The sequence below is a fragment of the Chenopodium quinoa genome, unplaced genomic scaffold (genome assembly GCF_001683475.1).
Source record: "Chenopodium quinoa cultivar QQ74 unplaced genomic scaffold, ASM168347v1, whole genome shotgun sequence".
In the NCBI taxonomy this organism is placed as follows: Eukaryota; Viridiplantae; Streptophyta; class Magnoliopsida; order Caryophyllales; family Amaranthaceae; genus Chenopodium; species Chenopodium quinoa.
The window spans coordinates 198,377-215,786 of NW_018742287.1; the positions used below are offsets into that span (position 1 = coordinate 198,377).

The following is a 17,410-nucleotide window of genomic DNA, read 5'->3' on the forward strand; positions in this document are numbered from 1 at the left end:
CCTTGAGTGCTACGAGCCGATACCAATCATACCTAGGAGAGGCGCATTGGACTGTGGCCAAGAATATCCTAAAGTACCTGAAAAGGAACAAGGATAAATTTCTGGTCTATGGTGGAAGTAATGATTTGGTTGTTAAAAATTATACCAACGCAAGCTTCCAGAGTGACAGAGACGACTTCAAGTCGCTGTCAGGGTACATATTCTATCTAAATGGAGGAGCGTTTAGTTGGAAGAGTGCTAAGCAAAGCACAACTATAGATTTTACAAGTGAAGCCGAATACTTAGCAGATTCAGAAGCAGCTAAGGAGGCAGTTTGGATTCGTAAGTTCATTAGTGAACTTGATATTGTACCCTCAATCAAGGGTCCAATAGACCTCTATTGTGATAACAATGGAGCTATTGCTCAGGCCAGGGAGCCAAGGGAACATCAGAAGGTCAAACATGTCAAGAGATGATTTCACATGATAAGGGAATGGAAGTCCGAGGGTGAAATCAAAATTTGTAAGATTGGAATGGACGACAATGTAGCCGATCCACTCACTAAACCTTTGCCTCAAGTGAAACACAACAAGCACATTGAGGCAATGGGAATGAGGCACGTTGGAGATTGGCTTTGATTTCCCTATTCATGTGTTTTAATTAAATTTGAGGATTTTAAATGTAAAACACTATGTTCAACCATTCGTTTTTGGAGTAATTTAATTTTCTGCAAAATTATTATCACTCCATTTCTATATAATTGTGGTTTAGAATTAAATAATGAGTCCATTCGATTTCTAAAAAATGTTCAAAACAGGGTATCAAGACAATGTCTTGGATAAAGAAACACCTGTTAAGTGAACATTAAATATTTTAATCGAAAATTATCCCTAATCAAGGTCATTTAAATGATGGACGATTAATGACTACTTGAGATTAGTGTGTAGTATGATTTATAGCACCGTTTCTTGTGCTACAAGGACATGATTGTCATAAATCATTTGCACAGGTATTTGTTTGGAACTATACCGGATCGACCTATGAGAATACTTCAAGATATTTAAAATCGTCATAAGTACATTTCTCATTATGGCTATCAGAACCTCTTTCCTTGACCATGAGTATTGTAAGTTCTCTTGCCGTAAATGGGGATTATAACGGCAACACTCGGGCGGCTAGGTCCTCTTAGTAAGAGAAGCTAACAATGCAAGACTGGGAATGCCCCCCTATTAACAATAGGGAACATGTCTTTATTGTTTACAAGGCCTCTCGAAGAGTGAGACTGTGAAAATGCATGTTGTGCTCAGATGAATTTTAGAAAATCATCTGCTTATTGACAGTCGAACTCGGAAATCGAGAAACACTTCTGGACGTAATAAGGATGACGAAGAATCTTACCTTATAGTTCATGAAGAGACATTAAGTAACATAGGAAATAAGCTATACACTAACAGCGCACTTATTCGGAAGGACAAGTGGAGATTGAAAGGAATAGTGTCCTTCGAACAAGTGTATTATTCCGATAGAGGGTTCGGAATTATCAGAAAGCTAATTATTCAGTGAGGTCAAGTGATCGGAATGCCTAGCTAGAGGCCGCTTCCGATCAGTAATATTAATGCTTAATTAATTTTACAACTTAATCTTGACTGAAACCTTCGGGTCACACCCAATCGAGTAACTGAACCGAAACGACGAATTAATCCAAAGGATTAAATGAGTCATTAGAGTATTACGAATTAAGACGTCGGATATCGAGCTTAGAGCGTCAAACCGAGCGTCGTAAGTCGAGTCGAATTTAGAATTCGATGAGACGAGAAATCAAGCAAACGACAAGTTTAAGCTAAGACGTAGCTTCGCATTGGCCTAGCCATGCAAAGTCTAGGCTAGCATAGGGCACCAACCGCATTGCATGGATGTGCCGCAAGCCAAGCATGAATGTGCTTGCTAGGCTTGAATTGCTGGCCGAGCATGCTTGCGGGGCTGGTGCGCCTAGCCGCAGGCAACCTAGCACCAACTCGCATGGCTGGGCTAGCAAGGGCGTGGTAGCAGCTCCCTTATGGGGTAGCGAGGGCCTAGCTAGCATGTTAGGCCATGTGTGCAGCAATGCCGCACAGCACGAGGCCCAGCACGCAAGCTGGCCTGTGCGTGTGCTGGTTGTGCCGCACAGCATGAGGCCAAGCACGCAAGCTGGCCTATGCGTTTGCTGGTTGTGTCGCACAGCTAGGCTGGCAGCCAGCCAGGCCTTGCGCAAACGCCAGCCACGGCACTTGCGTGTGGCAGCTTGTGCGTGTGGCAGCTCTTGCGTGTGGTTGGTTGTGCGTGTGAGAGCATGTGTGTGTGGGTTTGCTTGGGGAGAAAGGGGATGGTGATCCCCCCCTTGTGGTCCCCACCTAACCCCTTGCTCACCATTTGATACTTGTCGTTTGTTAATTCACTTGTATTTCAATTTGATTTTTGAATTAAAATAAATTGAATAAAATGTATTTTACCAATTCTCCCACATTGATGGGAGATCAAAATTCAAGAGCTCATTTCCCTATAAATACCAATCATTTGGCATTGGGAAGGGACACTTGAGTTGTGAACTTTAAGGGATCTCCAAGAAGAGAATACCTTAGTTCTAATAATCTAAGTTCTTTTGGTCTAGCCTCGACTAAGCTTCGGGGTAGAGGCCGTTCGAGTTGGGTCTCGAGGGAGAGCCGTCGGAAGCTTTTGCATTTGCGAAGCTTTGAGCTTTCAAGTACGAGCTCTTAGAAAGAGCGAAGCACGCATCAAGGGTAAGATCGCCTTTTCTTCTTTCTCCCTCCTTGTTAATTAATTATGTGATTGTTAATTAATTAATTAATTAATATGCATGTTTAGTTACTTTAATTTGTGTGAAAATTTTGGGAGGGTTTCATTCCGCGTAGTGTCAGACACTACGAAACCCAACAGCAAAATCACTCTACGGTAATTCAAATTCTAGAGAGTATTCTATGCTCAATTCTTCCAATTACTTAACTTCGTCAAAGTTAGATAATTAGGGTTTCTCGAATTACCTCTAACTAGCCACTTTGAAACCTTTGTCAAAGCAATCATCCACCTTCAAAGTTACAACCTTTGCGACCTTTGACTTCAATGAATAAGAGTGAAAGTAGATTTATTTTTTTTTGTTTGGTTGGCTGCTTAGTTTGGAAAAAAATGGCTCCTTCGATTTTCTGGGAAAATTCGTTAGAGAAGAAACACTTTTGGGAGGGAAAGAGAAGAGGTTAACCAGTTGAAGAGGTAACCTGTAAAATAGATTGTTAGTGTAAGATAGGAGTGAAAGGTGGGATTGTTTGAGAATAATCAAAAGGTGGGATTGTTTATGGAAGACAGAGTAAAGGTGGGATTATTAATTTTCATTTTTCCTATTTTTAACCATCGAATTTAATTGTCAAATGCCCAATTAATTAATCATCCAATTTAAATTTCACAATCTATTGTATCATTAATCATCGAATGTCAATATCTTAATCTAGTACATATCAACTTCAATGGCAGAGGGAAAGCTCACAAGAAAAATGAAAAACACCTACCCTTTAGGGTTAACAATGCCCTTTATTTCCTTTTTTTTCTTAAGGTTTTCATTGAATTCGGCAACATTGACGTTGAAAATGGTGGGTTGGGGTTGGTGTTTTTTGTGGTGTTGGGTCGTTGTATGAGATCTTGGCATATAATCCCGAGAAAGCAAGAAGAAGGTAAAAGGAGGAAGAAAGAAAGGGGGAGGGAGGGTAAGTCAGCAGCAAAAGAATGATAAATATTGATGATTTTGCTTTTTATTTACAATTTTAGCCACTAGAGAAACTTTCAATGTTCAAAAGAAGAGAAACTGGAGCTCTCCACCTTATTTATAATCCATCCAACTACCGAGTCAATTACTCAACTCATTTAGTCCAAAGATCTGGTGAATTTCACTCCCAAAATCAACCCCTTGCTAAGAATCCTAGATGTCAAAACTTCTTGTTCAACTCGGCCTCTACTCTTTTTCTCTCTCCTGCTTTGTTTCTCCCTCTTCATCTCCATATTCCGAGTCTTTTTTTTTTTATCGGCTCTTTCTCTTTATTTATGTCACACACAAAAAGTTTGAGTAGCTCTACCACTTTTGGTAATATCAACATTTTGTAATTTATAATAATGAAATTTTTTAAATATTAATAATCAAAGTTGCATATCAACAAAGATGTCGCTCAACTTATTGCACTTATAATAAATAGAGTATAATTTTTACTAACATATAACTAGAGATATTAATGATTTAAGATTAGCATTGGCAACTGGCATACATGTCAAAGGAAAATGTGCAAAAAAAAAAAAAAAAAAAAAAAAAACAAAACAAAACTCTGTGTATAAATATGTATGACGTCCATCTACTTCACTACCCCCTTTATGGCTCTCTCTACATGCCAAATATTTTGGGGGTGGTATCTAAGACCAAATCTCATCTACTTCACTACCCCCATTATGGCTCTCTCTACATGCCAAATATTTTGATATCATAATCCTTAATTAACTATCTGTATAACAGTACGATGCCCATCAAACTGAATAATTTTCTGGAACAAAGAAAACAAAATCCAGAAGCAAAAGATATAAGGGGTTGTTTGGTTCGCTATAATGGGGAAAGGGAATGGGAATGATTACCTTTGTTGGTGTTTATTTTCCCTCTTTTGTCATTCCCATTCCCCCTTTTTATTTTTGGGTTTACCCAAAATCCTCCTAATCCCATTCCCATTCCCCACCCCCCTACCTTTCCCATTCCTTTCCCCAACCACAACCATACCCCTTAACCCTAAACCACCTCGCCGGGACTAGTAGCACCTCGCTGGAACTCGCTGCACCTCGTCGGATGCTCGCCGGCCTTCACCCTACCCTCGCCGCCCCTCCTCCCACCCGGAAACCCTTCTCCCACCCACGTATAACCCTTAAAAAACCCTCCCCTCCACCGGAACCTAAGGTCGCACCTCACCGGATGTGGTTTGTAGGGTTGCTTGGCTAGGTTTCGGTCGTTGTTTCACCGTACCTCACCGGACGCGGGTTTGGATTTCGGTCGTGGTTTGTGGGGTTGCGTGGTCGAGTTTCGATCATGGTTCGTTGGGTTGCTTGGCTGGGTTTCGGTCTTGGTGGTTCTTGGGGGTGGCGTGGGTTTGGATTTGGGTTCGTGGAGGTCTGGGTGATGTGCGGCCGGCAGGGTGGATGTTGGTTGGGCGATGGGGTGGCTAGAGAAGGTGGAAAAAAATGGACGGGTGTTGTGGTGGTGCAATGGTGGTGTGATTCCCTAGCTTTTTTTTGTAAACAAACAATATGCTTAATTTTGAGGGTTTCATTCCATTCTCCTCCATTCCCTTTCTGCATTCCATTCCGATTTCCCTGTGCGAACCAAACGGCCCCTAAATGTGGTTGCAGCAAATATATTCAAGCGTACAGGACTTAAAATACAAATAACAAGATAGTAATTAAACACTACATCGATATCCCTAGAGCACGTCTAATTGACAGTTTGACAACATAAGTTTATAAAAACTAAAAGCGTGATTTACAGAACATCTACTACTAATTAATTTACATAATCTGTCTAAAAACGCCATAAATCAACACGCGTACTTTGCAGTTTGGTAGCTCAAACGGCAGTATTAAAGCCAGGGAGCAAAGTGTTCTTATAAACATTAGAAATAAACTCGGCAGTTTCAGAGAGACCCCTTTTCATGTCTGAAATTTTCTTTTCGGTGTACTCCTTGCACCTGGAAACTGAATCAATCAAAGCAAATAGCTCATATGCACAGAGTTGTATTTCTTTCTCGCTTTGTCTTGTTTCCTCGTGGAGCTTCAACTCAGCAGCCTTCACAGACATATAACATAAATATTAAGCCAGTATTTCATATGAATAAATTACATCAATAGCAGGTTTTGGATGATAACTTATGTTATTCAGACACCTCATTTTCACCTCATACAACCAGTTTCTACTTTGACATGGGTAAGGACGATTTTGATACTCCAATTTGTACCAAAATCATGGATAATCTTTGTATCCTAACCTAATCAACACTTGGATTCTCACTACTTTGACATGGATATGAACGACACTCCATTTTAAAACAAGTGTGGACATCCTTCATAAAATAGCCAATTCCAACACTTGGACATGTGTGGGATGTACCCACAATTGACACTAGTATCCAAGTTTGAGTAAGGACCTTTCACCTTACCACTATATATATAGTAAACATCTGATAGCCTCTTTTTAGCATACATCTCACAGCACTATCACCAATATTAATCAATTACTTCAAAATATTTGCAAGAATTCATACCTTCAAGGTAGCAGTTGCTTCTTGTTCCATGATTTCAAGGTTATGCTCCTCTGCCACTATTTTTTCTTTAATCCTTTGAGCTTCACTTGCACACCAGGATGTGTATTCCTCGATTTGATTCCTCATTACTTCAAACTCTCGTTCCCTCTATAATGTTAGATTCATTTTTCAGTAGATCAGCCTCACAGTATTAATTATAAAGAGAAAAAGGAAATGAAAATAGTTAAAACAGAAAATGTGACACAGAATTTATTATCTGATATGCATGAATATATCTTCAGCCTCTTGATGAATGTGAATGTCACAGCAAATTGAAAACCTGATAAGCTACTACTCCTTTTTCCCTATCACTTTTATATCATTCCCTAGGAATATGAATACATGATTGTCAACCAACGACTCATCATTCAATAGCACAAATAGTAAGGAGCCAATCATAACAAAAGGTGAGCCAATTATATCCCGAGCAGAAGTGAGTTGATGCATGAGGAAGACAACTTATGAACTGATCAACCAGCATCGCTGATAGGGTAAGTCTTTAAATAAATTAAAAAGAAAACCCACAATTTGCATAAACTTGATCTCAAATTTGAAATTTAATGTCATGATTTGTATAAGAATTGAAGGTACTCTCATGCATATTTAGAAAGAAATGAATACATGTTGGCCACGATTAGCAAAAATCTGGAGAAATCTCACCTTTGGGTAGCAAATCCAATAAATGAGAGACATGAAAGGTAGAAATTAACAATATAGAATTGAAGAAAGTAACATCAAGTTTTCTTTTTCTTTTGACAAAAATATCAAGTTTTCTTTTTTTTTTTTTTTTTTGGCAAAAATGAAAGGTAGTTAAAACCAATCTTTCCAAATTAAAAACTTGGAAATCCCTCTGTAGTCAGTATTTTTGATTAGTTTAACAGTTGACATACAGGTGGAAATTTCTGTGAAAATTTGCAGTTAAGGCATGCACAAAATCTTCATTCCTTTCAGTAACATAGAAGAGTTTGAGCATTTCATCACTGAGTTGTCTGTACATGGCATGATGGCACATCTTCATTTTCTATGTCAGCGCTTAGGGTTCTCAATTCCTTTCTCACCTACATTATTGATGTGTATACCATATATTCTACCTTTTCATGCCTTTTGTCTAATACTTCGTATCTATTAAGAGTGCACTGTTCCACTAGGGACTTGAGGAGAATGGGTCATCAAGAGGTTGGGAGGATGGAAATCAGGTTGCAAATGATCCCAAATATAATTCAGATTATATGCTTAGCTTCAATAATCAAAATTGTATGCAATAATCCTATCCCAAGGACATCAGAATAGGATGTGAATCTGATCAAATCCCGGCATAATCTCCAAACAGAAAAATTGAGTTTAAAAAAGCCATTATATACCCTTAAAAGAGAATTGACTAAGAGGAGGTATACCAGATCTTTCTAATTTTTACTAAAAGCATTTCTCAAATTTTCATAAGCAAGATACAGTAACTTAAAACCAGAACACATCAACACAGGGATGCAATGTGGAACCGCAAGAAGTAGCATTATCCTTTGTTCTTTTCAATCTCTCACTTTCATGTATTCATCTCTGAAAATCCGAGCCTTCATAATTGTAGCTTCTTGGGGCAGCCATCTTGTTCTCATCATTTATCAGTTAGATTTAGGACCTTGTTAATTGTTTTCATAATAATAGTCATCTCTTAAATCCGTAAATTTTGTTTTCTCTCATCTGTAAATGAATTATTTAGTATCTCAATGTTGAAGGGTTTTGGTAGCACTCTCATCTGTTTATCGCCTACATATTTTGGCACGATTCTTTTGTTGGTCGTTGTGCTAGGTAACATTCATCCATTCTTCAGAACCAAGAAAATCAAATCAGTCTACATCTCAAAAAACTTGAGGGAGATTGTTTGACACGTAGAGGAAGGTCGTATCGAGAGACTAGTAAAAGAAAGAAAAATAAAAAAGCAGAAGTGTCCAAAACTAGCTTTCTAGGAAATTAGATTATTTAGTGTGTGGGAGTGTCTAAAACTAGCTATTTAGGACATTAGATAATGTCATTATTCTTCATTTCAAAGTAAGACGAACAATTTAAAATCTCTCTTTCGACATAGAATTTTCAATTTCCAGGAGCTCTTTTAAAATAAAGCATGATTACTTACTTCATCAATGTGCAACTGAAGTGCTGCAAGACGATTTCTCTTTGCTTCAATCCTGTTGCTCAATTCTTTAGATTGTTGTTGAAGGGCGATAAACTCCTCCAACTTGGCAGTAGTGCTTTTCTTAATCTCATCAGCACACGCTCTGATTGCAGGCTTAAGTGTATATTTGTAGTTTATGCCCAACACTTCAGCAGGAGTAGACCCATTAGCATTCAACACATACTGAAAATCACCTCCATGCTTAGTGATTGCAGGCTTAAGTCTGCAGTGCAAAAAACTCACATAATTAGAGACAAATAATATCATCCAAATTCAATTCCAATACAAAAACCGATTTCCATAATCAAACAGATCTCTTCTCTTGAAGGAATTAACTTCAGAGAAAGGATCAATAAATAACCAGACACACCGATCCTGGAACCATTGATTTCCTGAACATAAAAGACTAAATTTTCTAATCTGGCTATACCCAACTGATCACCAATTCACCATAAACACAATTAACATAAGATACAGAAGGAAACTATAAATTTCTCTCTTAAATCATAAGAATACCTGGCTTCATGGACTCAAATCATCAAAGTAAACAGTAGCCAGAAATACCAGGAAAAAACTTTGCAAAATCAAAGACCACTCTATTTAAAAAATATTGCAGGTTTTTAAGAGCTAATTGCATTGATGTGACAGCAACCAAATGATTCCACAGATGGAAAAGCATGTAAATCTGATGATTTCAAAAATCTTGATGCATCTAAGTTCTGACATTACTGAAATCAGTTCCTTCACACCAAGTTTGAATACCCAAATCTAAAAGTGCTGATCGTACTCATGCAGTCATGCATCTAAGCTCTTCCCAAACCTGAAAGTAACCAGCAAGTCAACCCAATACCAAAATATATGTAAAAAAAGACGGAAAAACATACCTTCTTAGAGTCTGGTTGCACTCAACGGAAAGGGCCTCAAGTTCTTTGTGCTTCTGCGCAATAGTTGCATGAAGATCCCAAGACTTCTCCTCCCAAGAGCTTCTGCTGGCCTCAGCCTCACTAATCTCCCTCTCCACAGACTGCAACTCCCTTTTCATCCTCTCCGCATCCCTCAAGTTAAACTTTTGAGCATCAACCCTTTTCTGAAGCTCTTCATTTTCCTCCCGTGTTCTCTTGATCTCCTCCTCTTTAGCAGCCAACTCCATTTCCTTCTCCTCCAATGCCTTCTGGGTGATGGAATTTCCATCCCGAACTTGAGCAATAAACTCTTCAAACTTCCTCAAGTCACCTTTAAGATCCTTGCTTTGACTCTCATACATCTCCCTCTCAGAAGGTTTGGATTTCAATCCTTCCAGCTCTGACTCTAACTTCTGTACTTCGTCATCCAACGCCTTCAAATTACTCGCCAACAACTCCTTCTCCCTCTCCATCTTCTCTGAAAACTCTTTATCCAATAACTCAACAGCCTCATCATCACCCTTCATATACGGTAAGTAACTATTCACATAATAAGCCATGAGAGCATCCTTCATAAATGAAAACCTGTTGCAATTATAAAACAAGTTACACTATGATCATCTTTGAAAAATCATACTAAATGCAACTTGTTTTTGAAATGGCAAAAAACTTCAATTTCTTCATAAATGCAAGAAAAGTAATACACCCTACATCCAGAATTAATCATGAACAATGCTAGTTTTATAGACATTATCGTGACTATTAATTCCAAACAGAGCAAATAATAACAAATAACCTTATAATTTCATAAAATAAACATAATTACATCACAATTTCAAAACTCAATTGAACAAATCCTTTCAACAAGTCTAATTGGACTAAATGCAACAAGTTATCTATCCTTTCAACCGCGAAGAAGTTCAATTTCTACAATTATTCACGAAAACAAATCCTTCAGACCCGGATTTTATTATCACTATCGACGTGACTATTAAATCCGGACAGAGAGAGAAATAACATTTCGGACAATAACAGTACTATAAACTAAAATTATAAACCAATTTAGCGAAATAAACCTGCCGGTATTCTCATCGGAAGCAAGATGATCAGTATAATCAGCAAGCTGAACAAGCCAATGAATAACAGCAAGCATCTGAGGAAAAGCATGAGGAGCAGCAGGGGCACGAAGCGCAGATTTATTGATCTTATGAGGGCAATTAAGACATTTCAGAATCAGAAAAAGCTCATCCTCAAGACTCCTCTTAGCAGCGCCGGAATTGCAGGAGAAATCGAGGCGAGAGAGGAGAAAACGCAGCACTTCAGTGACGTCTTTGGCGGAAGGAAGAGGTTTGAAGGAGAGAGAAAGTGAGACGCCATGAGAAGCGAGGTAGGCGTTGATGGATCGCACCATTGATTGTTTGTCGGTGGGGTGTCGGCCGGTGGCGATGATGCCGAAGGAGGAAGATGAAGGGCGGCTGCTGCAGAGACTGGCGTCGGAATCGCGGCCTCCGCCGCCGAATTGAGGGGTTGCTGGTGGCCGGAGAGATTCGCGGTCTGACGGCGGTGGCCGTGTTGCTGCGCCTCTTGGCTTCATTTCCGGTGGAGTGTGTGGAGAGGGGAATTAGGGCTGAGTGGTTGGGGGAAGTGGATGAGATGAGATGAATTTGAAGTTTTGAGTTTATAAAGTTGTAACGGTGTTGAGTGTTGAAATGGGAAATGGTAGAGGAGGGTCGGAGGGAGAGTATGAATTTGAATTATACACTAGTGTTTACTGTTTAGAACCTGGCGGTATGCCCCTAAACTTTTTCGGTTTCTAAGCTATGCCCCTAAACTTTTTCGGTTTCTAAGCTGTGCCCATGGTTTTTTAAACGTCTAAGCTATGCCCTCCAGTTTACTATTTTTAATTAAAAATAACCTATGTCATTAGCAGTAAGTAACAGACGTTAAGGTCTGTTAGTTGTCGTTGCTAGTTAAAATAGAAATAAAAAGAAAACAATTAAATTCCTTAAAACAATTAAACAATTAAAGTCCTTCTAGTTCCCAAACAGTGATAGTATCAAACTCCTCTTATTAAACTCCTCAAGTACTCTGTTTCATGAACACTCAAATGAAAATCAAATCCCTTAAAAAGTAGTGCCCAAAATTTGCGATAGAAATCAAATTGACGAGCTGCGTGGTTGAATTTCGTGGAGGTTGTGGGTTGCAAACGAAAGCTGGGTTGCGATTTGGTTGAGAGAAGGAGTCATAGTGTGGCTGCGTTGCTGAATTTCACCAAAAACGGGAATTTAAGCTTGGAAGAAAGGTAATTTCGAATAAATTTGTGAGATTTATAGCAACTCTGTTGAATTTCGTGGAGTTGTGGGTTGCGATCTTCATCTGGGTTGCAATTTCGTTGCGAGCTGGAGTGGAGTGGCTACGTTGCTGAATTTCACCAAAAAACGGGAATTTCGGCTTGGGAAGACAGGTAATTTCGATATTTGTGAGATTTAGAGCAACTCTTTGTTATGCTACATACATTTAAGCGAAATGTTGGTTGTTAATGTCGTAATTGATTCTAGGGTTTTGTTTTTTTATATATAGTTGGTAAATGTTGATTTAGTTAAATATTGTTTGGTTCAATTGTGTATTTGGATATGTTGGTTAATGATTATACATTGGTTTTGTGCCCAATGTTTTTGATCTGCAGAATGGGTGAAAGGGTGTTGAAAATGCATTTTATGGGTAACTCTGTCGATGTTATGGTTGCTGATATAGATGAATGTTTGATGATAGATGTAGTAAATGATATGGTTGACAAATTTAGTTCTTTTGGGTATGAACTCCCTACTTTTCCTGTGTTAAGTTATTGTTCCAATGGGAAGAGTCATGCACTTACTGATGATAAAACACTAATGACCATGTTTGAGGTAGTTGAATCTAGGAGGATAGATATATGGATTGGTTGTTTGAAGCAACCTAATTTTATTTGGACCTTAGCTGAAAAGGTAAGGTTGAAAGGATCAAATGTAAGTGGTTCAGCATCACTACCTAAACCACCAATAACTAAACTACCAGTTAGGGGTGGTAAGAGGGGTAAGCCGGAAGAAAAAAATTCTGGTAATCTATCTCCAACCCCATCATCTCATGGACCATCTAAAATTCAATCTCCTGAACAAAGTCAAACCATTACTTTGTCAAGCCCAAGAAGAAGCCCCAGGCTTATGGCTTCTAGCCCCTCAACCACACAAGAATCATTAATCAACCCTCCAACTTCAGGTGTCACCCAAACAGGTCCTAGTGTTGGCCATACTGCCCCTACTAAACCAAACAATATTCTTAAGCCTTCTTCATTCCCTCATGGTAAAAAAATCTCAAAATCTACCCTTAAATACAAGGGGTTATGGGTTCCACCTCAACCAAACACTGAAGCCAATGAAGTTCAGAAGGAGCAACCATTTGTTAGGACTAGAAAGAGGACTAGGGTTAGGCTAGATGATGATGTTGGGGTGTCAAATGTGAGTGGGGCTTTATTTGATAGTAGTGGTACAGATAGTGAAGGGGATTACCAACCTGACCAAGGTTTTGATGTAGACACTGAATCTGATGATGATGAAATGGAGTATGAAGAGGGTGATATTAATGAACTCTTGAATCAAAATTATGTAGATGGTGGATGGGAACCATTTAGGACAAATGAATGAGCTGTTGATGATGATTCCTACATGAGTAGGTTGTACAGGAATGGGGAGGTGTTTGAGGAGGCAGAGTTTGGTAAAATAAGGTTGAAACAGTGGCAGCTTTTTGTAGACAAAGATCATTTCAAGGATGCTTTAAGAGATTTTTGTATCCAAGAGGGATTTGCTCTGGTTGTGAACAAGGCAGACAATAGAAGATATACTGCAGAGTGTGCTGATGAGAGATGCAACTGGAGGGTTCATGCAGCTTTGCTACGTGATGGACAAACATGGGCCATCAAAAAGTTGAGAAAAGGCCATACTTGTGACCTAAACTTAGTAAACAACCCCATGTGTAACTGTGAATGGGCTGCTAATAAGCTTCTTGAGGACATAAGAGGTAACACAGACATTAAGGGAAAGGCCTTAAATGCTCTACTCTGGGAAAGATATGGTTTGAAAATGTGCAGATCTACCATTTATAGAATGAAGGGAATAGCAATGAAGATCATACAAGGGGGGCATGATGAATCTTACACTTCTTTGCCTCAGTATTGTGAACTATTGAAGGGGAGCAACCCTGGGTCAATGGCCTTTTGCTGTTGGACTAATGTTCCGGGTCCTGAAAGATCACTACAATTTTCATCAATTTTTATCAGTTTTGCTGCACAGTTCAAGGGGTTGATAAGCGGATGTAGAGGGTTAGTTGGAGTAGACGGATGTCACTTGAAGGGAAACTACGGGGGTATCTTATTGTCTGTTGTTTCCTTAGACGGTAACAACGAGATTTTTCCAGTTGCTGTAGCAGTTGTTGATTATGAAAATAAGACAAGTTGGAGTTGGTTCTTTCACCATCTAAAGAAAATACTCACTGCTACAGGGAGAGGAGACTGGACTATAATGTCTGATCGACAAAAGGTTACAACTCTATGCTATTTAATTTACTTATTTCGTTTTACTTTGTTTTTTTTTTGCTAATATTTGCAATGTTTATTTTACTTTCTTTGTTTTAATTTATGTTGTACAGGGTGTAGACCCATCTTTGGACTCAGTTTAGCCAAAGGTGCCTAGAAGGTTTTGTGCTAGGCACTTATGTAAAAACTTCAAGAAAGACTACCCCGGATTACTCATGCATAAACTATTTTGGAGTGTTACAAATGCGTACTCAGACTACTCATTTAGGAAGGCAATGGTTCAACTTCAAAAACATGGTGGTTTAGGGGCAGTGAAATGGTTTAAAGATGTAGGCCCACTAGAGCGATGGACAAGGTGGAGGTTTGACCCCACTTTGAAAAGTGATGAAAACACAAATAATTTTGTGGAAAGCTTCAATAGTACTATTGGGGTGGACAGAACTTATCCAATTCTAACTCTACTAGAAGGCAAGTGTGTACTTATTTTTGTTGTTGTTGTACATTAGGAAATGCAAGCCAATAATTACCTTTTATTTTCTATGTAATATCTGCAGGTGTTAGGAGAATAGCAATGGTTAGACATGCTACTAGACAACAGCTAGCAGACCAGTGGCAAGACGGAATCTGTCCAAACATTAGGAACAGGGTCAGGGTACTAACTAAGGATAGCAGAGTTTGTCAAGCATACCCTTCTGGTAGGGGTACTTATGAGATTCATGATGGAAGGGCAAGGTTACCAGTGTCTTTAACCGGTGGAACATGTGCATGTGGGAGATGGCAATTGAGCGGAATTCAATGCAAACATGGAATTAAAGCTATCTTACATGAAGGTAAGGATCCAGCAGATTATGTGAGTGAATGGTTCACTGTAGCTAAGTACAGACAAGCCTACACATATCCCCTGTTCCTGACCAAGAGCAATGGGCACACATTGATGGTGTTCCAACCCTCATACCACCAACAATGAAACGAAGTATTGGCAGACCAGCAAGAAATAGGAGGAGAGAGGAAGGGGAGCAGAGAAAAGGAAAAAAGAAGTGCAACCGTCCAGTGTAGTAACTGCAAGAATTATGGGCACAATATGGCAACATGCAAAGGTGGCCCAACTGCCAGAGAAGTAGCCGAGCAACAAGGGAAGATTGTGCCACAAAAGGGAGGCAATAAAGGAAAAAAGCACAGAGACTACCTGAAGATAATGATGTTGACTTCTCCCTGATTGAATTGATGGTCAGTGGAAATTACGCTAGTGAAGGTGCTGATAGAACAGACAACCGTACTCACCACAGTGGTACATCAAAAGGGAAAGGAAAGTCACACCAAGATCAGTCCAGCAACAGTGATGCATTTGATCATAGCTTCATTGATACCATGATTGCATCTTCACAGCCCCAAGTTCAAACATCAAACCAAAGTGCAGAACTCAGGCAACCATCGATGAGTCAGCCTTAGGTAATCAGATCCTTTAAGCAAGCCAACATACCACTCTAAAATGGGTGAAACTTATCCTTTTGTAATTATTGGGGCAAACTGTAATCACTTTTTTTTTGGCATAAACACTATAATGTAATGTTGTTAGTGTTATGTCAAGTATGCAAGTGGCCTAGTTTTTGTGGCAAACTTTAGTTTTTGTGGCAAACAATACTTTTTAAGCCAACTTTTGTGTTATTGCTACTAAGTGATGTAATTTTTTGGGCAAACTCTGAATATATGGTACTTTCGGTTGACATTATGGATTGGTATTTAAATTGCAGAGTGTCACTGTTTTCTATTTCAAATGTTATATTATCAAATTCAATACAAGACTCAATATAAACAGGAATCTGGTAAACTGTTATTAATAACCAAATAAAAAAGAACAGTACATTACGTCATGAGATCATACACAAACCAACTTACTATGATTCTCATACCATACACTACTTAAACACCACTTACATTTTCAATATGATAATTAACAACAAAAACATCACCACCCCAATTTTAAACATGTCCTTAAAAGAAGCAGTAACATTATCAACTTTATGCCTAAAAGCCTCCAATTCACGCTTCACCTCCATCAGCGCACCATTGTCAATGCTTTCATCACCATCAAAACCATTGTAAAAAGCTTGTTGGTATTCTCCTCTCCACAGCATGTTATGAGGGCCTATCCATTCGAAAAATCTACAGAATTCACACCTCCAATATGCCTTTCTAGGGTTCCTTGTTGAAGTGGAAACATGTAACTTGAAATCTAAAGGAGGCTTGCAATTGCACTTGGGACTAATAAAATCCCATTGACAACTACAAATCACAGAAGAAGAACGGGAGCTCGTCATCTTAATGGCTAAAATTTTTTGGGGCTAAATTTTTGGGAGCTAAATTTTTGGGAGATAAAGAAGAAGAAACAGGGGAAATGTGTTATACAAGCCCCCTTTTATGATCCAAGTAAAACCCTAACAATTATGGCGCCAAATCTTCCCTCCAAAGTGATGTACTTAACAGTTCCGCAACTACTAACGGGGTTTTAACGTCACAGGGTATAGTGTATTAAAAAAGGTAAACTGGAGGGCATAGCTTAGACGTTTAAAAAACCATGGGCACAGCTTAGAAACCGAAAAAGTTTAGGGGCATAGCTTAGAAAAACCCAAAAATTTATAAGGGGTCGTTTAGTTTGATCATTTGGAATGGGTTGGAATGGAGTTAGAATTCATTTCAATTAATTTTTTATTTGGTTGAGGTTTTAGTAATGGAATCTCATACCCAAAGTGTTCTAACTCCCCCTCATACCCATGGAATCTCATACCCACCCTTCCCCCTAAGATTCACAATCCATTCTATTAACGAAGGATAAAATCCATTCCAACAATAAAACCAAACAACTTTGAACTAGTATGGGTTTTGGAATTCATACCTCTCTAGTATGAGATTCCATATCAATCCATTCCAAATTGATGAACCAAACACCCCCTAAAGAATTATAAAGACACTAGTTTTGTGCCCATACGATACCCGGGTTGTTTTTTTAATTTTAAAATAAATTTTCTTATCTAATATATATAAGTTATTTAAATTTTCAACTCATGGATCAATAATCACTTGACAATCATACTTGTCCGTTTATGGGTATTTTATGGATTAGTAATCACTTAACAATCTAAAAATATTAGAAGTAATAATGTACAACTAAAAAAGAATGGTTGTCTAAATCTATGATCTCCTTTCATTTTCTTTGAACATCTAGGTAAAGGCTGGTTCCATGTTAAGACTTAAGAGAACTGTTATATATAATAACAGGTCTCTTTGATTTTTTATTTTTTTTCCTTTTGTACCCCTCTGGATCCGCCATTTTGTATAAAAATATTGGTATTTTATTAAAAATAAAATTCTAAAACAAATTTTTATTGAAAATAAAACTCTAAAATAATTTTATTATCATACTAAA

General features: G+C 38.5%; 2 protein-coding genes across 4 annotated transcripts; one reads left to right on the plus strand and one right to left on the minus strand.

Annotated features, from left to right (window-relative positions):
* Positions 1-5,392: 5,392 nt before the first annotated feature.
* On the minus strand, positions 5,393-11,138 carry LOC110684915 (kinetochore protein ndc80-like). Its single transcript, XM_021861354.1, has 5 exons — positions 10,496-11,138; positions 9,402-10,004; positions 8,479-8,740; positions 6,312-6,458; positions 5,393-5,836 (listed from the first exon to the last, which is right to left on the minus strand). The coding sequence occupies exons 1-5, from the start codon at positions 11,011-11,013 to the stop codon at positions 5,618-5,620; spliced, it is 1,749 nt and encodes a 582-aa protein (XP_021717046.1). The 5' UTR covers positions 11,014-11,138; the 3' UTR covers positions 5,393-5,617.
* Positions 11,139-11,305: 167 nt separating this feature from the next.
* LOC110684924 lies at positions 11,306-14,450 on the plus strand. 3 transcript variants are annotated; one of them, XM_021861374.1, is made up of 3 exons: positions 11,306-11,883; positions 12,106-13,990; positions 14,100-14,450. In XM_021861374.1, exons 2-3 carry the CDS (start codon positions 13,121-13,123, stop codon positions 14,127-14,129), a joined length of 900 nt encoding a protein of 299 aa, XP_021717066.1. In that variant the 5' UTR covers positions 11,306-11,883; positions 12,106-13,120; the 3' UTR covers positions 14,130-14,450. The 3 variants fall into 3 exon arrangements, 2 of the variants coding, with proteins under 2 accessions (XP_021717066.1, XP_021717059.1); XR_002503891.1 differs by having other exon boundaries at positions 11,306-13,990; XM_021861367.1 differs by having other exon boundaries at positions 12,106-14,450.
* Positions 14,451-17,410: the final 2,960 nt, after the last annotated feature.